This window comes from Antedon bifida, chromosome 8, assembly GCF_963402885.1.
Source record: "Antedon bifida chromosome 8, ecAntBifi1.1, whole genome shotgun sequence".
Taxonomy (NCBI): domain Eukaryota; kingdom Metazoa; phylum Echinodermata; class Crinoidea; order Comatulida; family Antedonidae; genus Antedon; species Antedon bifida.
Window position 1 is genome coordinate 8,215,606 of NC_136233.1, and position 7,608 is coordinate 8,223,213.

Consider the following 7,608-nt stretch of genomic DNA (forward strand, 5'->3'; position numbering starts at 1 on the left):
CAAACAAATACAAAAAGCAACAGTTTCGGTAAAATTCTTTTCGCTAAGTAATTTGGTAAGTTTCGTGTATAAAGATGTCTATTAAAGCTGAAGTTATAACGGGTTGATACAGTATACTATTGTATGCCGGTTAGTTTAGGCACTAGGCCTATCTATCCTCTAACTCTAGCGCGCCTTATTAGTAGTAAGTAGTCCTAGCTAGGCTAGGCCTATAGCATCAGTAAATACGGACGGCTCGAGGCATATCAAAACGGCGAAGTGACCTGAGCTGCGCGTAACAATCATGATAAAAGATGCCAGATTCGTGTGGCCTAGGCCTAGCTCCACGGATTTGTTTTTGCTTGCAATTCAAAAAATGAATCAATACATTAGTGAAAATATACTTTCTGACAAACTACGTATACTGTGCATGTAGTAGTAGTAGGCCTAGTAAGTAGGCCGTCCGACTGCAGTATTTCAAATATAAATTAAAAGATTTGGTTACCTTTTTTTAATTTAGAAAACAATTAACTACATAGGCCTAGCCTATAGCCTATTTACTCAAGATGACACAAAGAGGATCAGATCTCAGAGCAAGGTAAAAGTATTTTGTATTTGAAATTGTTATTCTGTTGTTCATTGTCTCATGAAGGAAATATATATTTCCTCAATCAGACTATGATTGTCTAATTTTTTATTTGATTTGATCACTTTATTTCAGAATAAATATTCCATATACTATACAACAACAAATAATAAAAAAAACGGAAAATCAATCTAAAATAGGATTTTTCCCCACTTAGTGTAGATATAAGACTAAAGTAAAGTAATTATTTTTATTTATATATTTTTAATGATTCTAAATAAAACTGAACTCCAATTGCAGAGAGAATCAGTCCAAATTTGCACAGCAACGCATCATCAATGTAGAAAAAAACTTCTCAACTCTCTGTCAAAACATGTCAACATATTCACGGAAGGTTGCTAAGCTACGTGATGCTGGTGACGACATATCCAAAACAATTTTGCAGTATGCAGAAAACGAAATGCAGACAACAAAAGCTGGTATGACAGGCTTCGCTGAACAATTGTCTGCTGTCCAAGATTACAGGCATGCTATGGTTGAACGACTTGAATACAAAGTGGTTCAACCATTAAGCCTTTATGGAACTGCATGCAAACATGCAAAGGTAGTGACTTTTCTGATTTTCCCTCATGAACCAAACTGTTCTACTCTACCGCTTCTCCAAGTAGGATCACTTCCAAAATGTACATATTAACTTACTATATGGCAGATTAGATTTTGAGACTCATGAGTAAAGAAAACAACCGTATACAGTCTACAGCTCACTGTGCGTATGATGACCTACTGCCCGCAACACAATGTTGCTTGTGCTCCATAGGCGGTGCACCCTATGTTAACTAGATAAAATATTCTCTTTATTTTAGTTTTATGACATTGACAGGTTTACTAGTTTGAGTAGATAATATTATTCAATGTCTAAGCATAGTTTGATAATATTTATTAATATAATATTTATTTTGATAGGATGATCTGAAAACATCCTTTTCTGCACGAGATAAAGAACTGAATGAACAGAAGAAACTAGAGAAAGTGCGACAGAAGAAACCAGGTGACAGGCAACAAATTGTATCCTTATAATCATGTGCCATATTATGTGTTTTTTAAAGCTGGATGCGTTTTAATGCCATGCTCCATAACCATTATTTATACAAATTTTACTTTACCCAATTTTGAAAACATTTTTGAAGGGCTGCAGGATGGCTTGAGAAATTGAAAAAAAAATCAATCTACAGGTTATTTATTTGCTCCCCCCCCCCCCACCCCACCTCTATCCAAGAATACAAGTGCAATTTCCAGTGACCTCCCTAGATGTCCATAATCCCAAAATTAGTGGACTCTTCTATTAGTGCATCGTAAGGGCCAACAATGCATACCTTATTCCCTTCTTATATGGCCCTAGGCTTTGTGAATAGTGCATCGTAAGGGTCAACACATTCCAATGTGTATCTTATTCCCTTATTATATGGCCCTAGGCTTTGTGAATAGTGCATCGTAAGGGCCAACACATTCAAATGTGTACCTTATTCCCTTCTTATATGGCCCTAGGCTTTGTGAATAGTGCATCGTAAGGGCCAACAATGCATACCTTATTCCCTTCTTATATGGCCCTAGGCTTTGTGAATAGTGCATCATAAGGGCCAACACATTCAAATGTGTACCTTATTCCCTTCTTATATGGCCCTAGGCTTTGTGAATAGTGCATCGTAAGGACCAACACATTCCAATGTGTATCTTATTCCCTTATTATAATGGCCCCAGGCTTTGTGAATAGTGCATCGTAAGGGCCAACACATTCCAATGCATACCTTATTCCCTTCTTATATGGCCCCAGGCTTTGTGAATAGTGCATCGTAAGGGCCAACACATTCAAATGTGTACCTTATTCCCTTCTTATATGGCCCCAGGCTTTGTGAATAATGCATCGTAAGGGTCAACACATTCCAATGTGTATCTTATTCCCTTATTATATGGCCCCAGGCTTTGTGAATAATGCATCGTAAGGGTCAACACATTCCAATGTGTATCTTATTCCCTTATTATATGGCCCCAGGCTTTGTGAATAGTGCATCGTAAGGGCCAACACATTCAAATGTGTACCTTATTCCCTTCTTATATGGCCCCAGGCTTTGTGAATAATGCATCGTAAGGGCCAACACATTCAAATGTGTATCTTTTTCTCAATGTGGAGGAAGAAACCAGATCTTCCTCCATCATCTGAAGAGGTTGTTCAAGACAAATTTAATTTTATAGATATTTTAAAGATATACAAATTTACAGGTAGTAGAATATTGGGTGATGATAGTAATGTGTACAACCTTGATCATTTTCTGCATGTTGACCTTAACATCACTTATTCAGTCACAGGTAAATGTATTTTTTCTAGTACAGGTATATGTAAGTATGTACTGTAAAAAACAGTAATGAACAGTTGTGATGTAAGTTAAACTTTTTATGGTTTCCTATATGTGGAAATCTTGAAGCGAGATTAAAACGGATTTAACGCAACTTTCACTGAACTACACTGTATGCAAATGAATAGAATTTTGACGTCATTCAGTAATGGTTACATACTTTTGTAAAAACTCCAAATTATCTATTTAAATATTTTTTTGGGTGGCATTAAGATCAATAAAAGGAACATTTTTACATTTACATTTTTTTCAAATACTATTACTGTACTATTGAAAATTACTGATATTTGTTTTCATGTACAGTAGATTACACTCAGCTATTCCAAAACTAGATGTTCTTGGACTAGCACAAAATGTATTTAGATGAGTATATATTAGAAGTCACAACCTGCAAAAATGTGAAATATTGGGAGTATTTGTGAAAGCATGGTCAAACAAGGGGTGCTATAAGTATTAAAAATATAAAAAAATTAGATGGAGTGCTATTAAAAACAATCTTAGGTATCCGTAAGAAATGGATATGCCAAGTAGATGATGAAAATTGGGTTGGGGGAATACATTTTTTCCTAACAAATGCAATATTAGTAGTGGAGTCTAAGTAATAAATTTATACATTAAATATCGGTGAGCTTTCACAGGAGGATGACTCCTGCAATTGTCAGCATTTAGAGTTCTGAGATAATTTAAACTAAACTCCATGACCTATTATTTAGGCCGAATCCAAACTGCAAAAAGCAACTGTTGATGCATCCAGGTCAAACCGTGCCCTGGAGGAGCAGATGGACTCATTTGAAAAGAAGAAGATGCAAGATATTAAGGTACATAATGATTTTTGAAAGATATGCAAATAAAAAACAAAACTTTATAATAATAATTTCAGTTCAGAAACTATACAGAAAATAATGTAAAAAGATGTTCAAAAAAATAATTTAAATTAATGTTTAAGTGTTGTAGACAAAACAAATATGAATATTAAAAAATAATAACAAATTATTGGGTAGATAGTAAAAATCTAAAGCATAGTACTGTACTATGTATAGGCCAAAATACTAAAGTATAAATATTAAAACAGGATAAAAAATTTTAAAAACAGAAAATGTATACAGAATCTGTAATTATTGTTTATGAAACATTTGAATAGTTAAACCAAAAAAGAAAAAAAAATAGTAATAAAGACAAAAAGTATAGTAGACAATATCAGGCTAGGCCTATAGCTAGCATACAAAGTTTGTACATTACTGCTGTTTACAGCTAGGCGGGCCTGCAAAATGGAATGACCTGGTTTAATCGTTTTAAAGTAATATATATGCATTGTTTTTACAAAATGTCAAAAATTGTAAGGAATGGGTCTTTAAATATATACAATGTATTCATTATTCCTAACCCCTGTAAAGTCTAGACACATTTTTAAGCTGTTTTAGAATGTAAGAGTGTTTATTGAAAATATCGAATCTTTTAAATTAATCCAACTAAAAATGATCAGACTTCTGCCTTTAAGAAAACCATGTTGAGATACTGTATCCATGTTCATTTAAAAGATATTTCAAACTACCTCTAAATTATTATAAAGGTGTATGATTTATTTATTAATTTTTTTTCTTATATTTTAGACAATTTTACATGAGTTTTTAACAGTGGAGATGTTATTCCATTCAAAATGTCTTGAAGTGTATACAAATGCTTGGCAGAGTATTAACTCAATAAGTGACGATGATGATCTAGAGGTAAGCAAACTCAGTGTAAACAAATTCTTGGCCCAGAAGAGCATTGCTTTCAAACAGAAAGATCCATCTATCAACAAGAACTATGTTTCTTAATGGCCTGGTTAGAAGTAGACTTACCTATGGTTGCCATGCTTGGAGGGCAACAGGAAATAAAATGTCCAAACTTAGCACAACATACAATACCTTTCTAAGGAGAATGCTAGTGAATGGCTTTCAAAGAGTACTAGGCCACAAATGCCCTCAGACGAAGATATAGATGCAAATTATACTGACTGGCGCTATGTGATTAGTAATGACAATCACTGGCTGTCAACCACTTGTAGGATTGGACAAGTCATTAAAAATACTTACTTTCTACACAACACTGAATAAACAACGAGGTTGAAAGATACCATCAGTACTTGGTAGAGTTGTGTAAACAAGTCAACTTGCTAGATGCAACTACATCAGGGCCAGCTTCATTAGAAAGAAGTCTAGGAGTTCGACCTAGTATACATTACTGACTACTTTGTGTAATTTATTGCAATGTCTGTGGTATGTCATCCTAAAAAAAAAAAAATAATGTGTACACTTTAAAAAAGTAGCAATAATCTAAATGCCAACTTTATGTCAATGGCTACCAGATGTATCTATGAAGATGGTTACCTGTACATATCCATGTAGCACCAATGTTTACATCAATGTATATTTTTCCGCCATGTGTCATTGTTTAAATCCATAAAATAAAAGGGCGAAATGTGTAGAAGCTTTATTTACTAAATCATAATCACACAAATAATAATAATTTCAGTCTGTCTTGTATAGCTGTGACGATTATAATTGCAATTCAGACAAGTTACACCAGGTGTACTAGTCCCCCTTCACACTTCCAAACTAAAAACAAACCTGTGTCTAAAACCTCTTTCAAAGGAAACTAAAAAGTGGCAGTAGCATTACATTCTGTTTGAAGGCGTTTAAACGGACTTGCTTTCCACAATATGCCATAATTTCTTTATAGAGTAATGAGTGGGTGTATTTCTAATATATTATTATTTTTTTAATTTTAGGAATTCAGAAACAGTTTACGACCTTTAGGAGGTTCAGAGAGTGGCAGTCGAAATGGTCTCCATAATTCTCACCTTGGCTCAAAAGCATCTCTGAATTCCACTGGCCAATCCAAGACCTCTACTATCGGTAAGAAGAAAGCAAGTAAAAGTCAACAGGAAAAGACAACTGTACAAAATTGGGAGGAGGATGAGGATGAAGATGATGAGGAAGACGATGATTATGATGATGAGGATGATGAGTATTAGAGCAATGACAAAATATATGATGATTTTAGGGATGATTATATATATGTAATGTAGTGGCAAATTAGGTATCGGTCAGATATAACTATTTTAATTTAAAGATGTATTGTCCCCCAAAAACATGAAAAATGAAGATTAATTAAATCAGATTTTGAATAGGTTATTTTGTAGTTTTAATAAAGTTAATCACTTCCATAGAAAAAACACCCAAAAAAAATAATGTTTTCTCTTTATAAAATGACAATATAAATGGTTAAATTCAACCAAAAATCCATTGGTTGGCAGCCAATTTGACTATTTTTAAATTAGAATTTTTTCAGGTAAATACATTTTTTTTTCAATTTTTGGTCAAAGTGGATAACTATTATGTGACATTAAAATTGCATATTCAACAGAAAAATGTTTAATAATAATTTGTTGAGGGGGACAATACATATTTAAGATGGATTATTATACATTAATACAATATAATATTATCAATTATCCAGGAGTATTCTAGTATGTTAATTATTTGCTTCATAAAAAATACCTTGATTTAAAAGAAACCTTGATATTGCTTATGAAAATGTCTCCATGCCTTGTTTAATAATAATAAACAACTGTTATTAGGAATTACAGGCAATTCTAATAACCCAAACCTTACATTTGACTGTAAAAAAGTTTTATAATTTTATTTCAAATTTGTTTTACATAACATTTTATTTAAGGATTAAGATATTTAATTAATTATTAATTAACCTCTCAAATGATTCACCAAAGTGTAACGCTGTAAAATGGTTGTTTATTGAAATTTGGAATGCAAACGCAGGGATCTTACCACCTTGTTCAAATGTATTTATTTAAAAGTAGTTCACCTTGCCTACAGGACTGTAAATATTTGCATATTATACAGTATGTTACTTTTAAATTGTATCAATCAGGATTCATTTTGAATTTATCACCTTGGACCAATAATATTTGAAAATGTATTCAGAACATTTTTTAACCATAAAATATAGTATTCCAATTATTTTTCACACTATTTATTGAAAAAAGTTTAATTATATGAATAGAATAAAATGTAGAGTATAGATTTGTATATATTTTAATTTTGGTTGGAGACTAGTCTGCTTTAGCCTTACTTTGTTTAACAACGTGAAGTGTGCAAGCTAGAATTGTAGTAGTGTTGTTACTATTTTTAGATACTAGTTTTATTTTCATCTTCTGTACAGTATTAAACCAAAATTATATGTAAATGTTTTTGTTAATTTGAAAGTAGCATGTTTTGAAGGTTAGTGTAAATAGGTTAGTGTAAATAGGATATTGTACTTATGAGCAGGCAAAGTAGGCATTATGTGCTGGGGTGGTGGAAACCTATTTATAGGTAGAGTTGTAGTTGGTTAATATATGCTTACCTAAGTCATGAGTCTTTATAGTTCTTCTTCTGTGTACTGTATTTAACTTTACTGCACTTCAGTTTAATAATTATACTGTATTACAATGTGTCCTATAAATTGCAATATGTTCATCCTCCAATTCAAATGTGACAAAGGCATTTTAAAATAAATTTACAACATCGTAATATTTTAGCAAGATATGTTTTGTTACATGAACACTGCGGGTGCTGCTAACATTATAAA

The 7,608-nt window shown here is 32.5% G+C and overlaps 1 protein-coding gene across 1 annotated transcript; it reads left to right on the plus strand.

Annotated features, from left to right (window-relative positions):
* Nucleotide 1: 1 nt before the first annotated feature.
* Nucleotides 2-7,550, plus strand: LOC144850270 (CBY1-interacting BAR domain-containing protein 1-like). The gene is made up of 8 exons (XM_078707511.1): nucleotides 2-55; nucleotides 500-577; nucleotides 866-1,169; nucleotides 1,529-1,630; nucleotides 2,924-2,929; nucleotides 3,690-3,794; nucleotides 4,587-4,700; nucleotides 5,747-7,550. Exons 2-8 carry the CDS (start codon nucleotides 546-548, stop codon nucleotides 5,990-5,992), a joined length of 909 nt encoding a protein of 302 aa, XP_078563637.1. The 5' UTR covers nucleotides 2-55; nucleotides 500-545; the 3' UTR covers nucleotides 5,993-7,550.
* The last annotated feature ends 58 nt before the right edge of the window (nucleotides 7,551-7,608 follow it).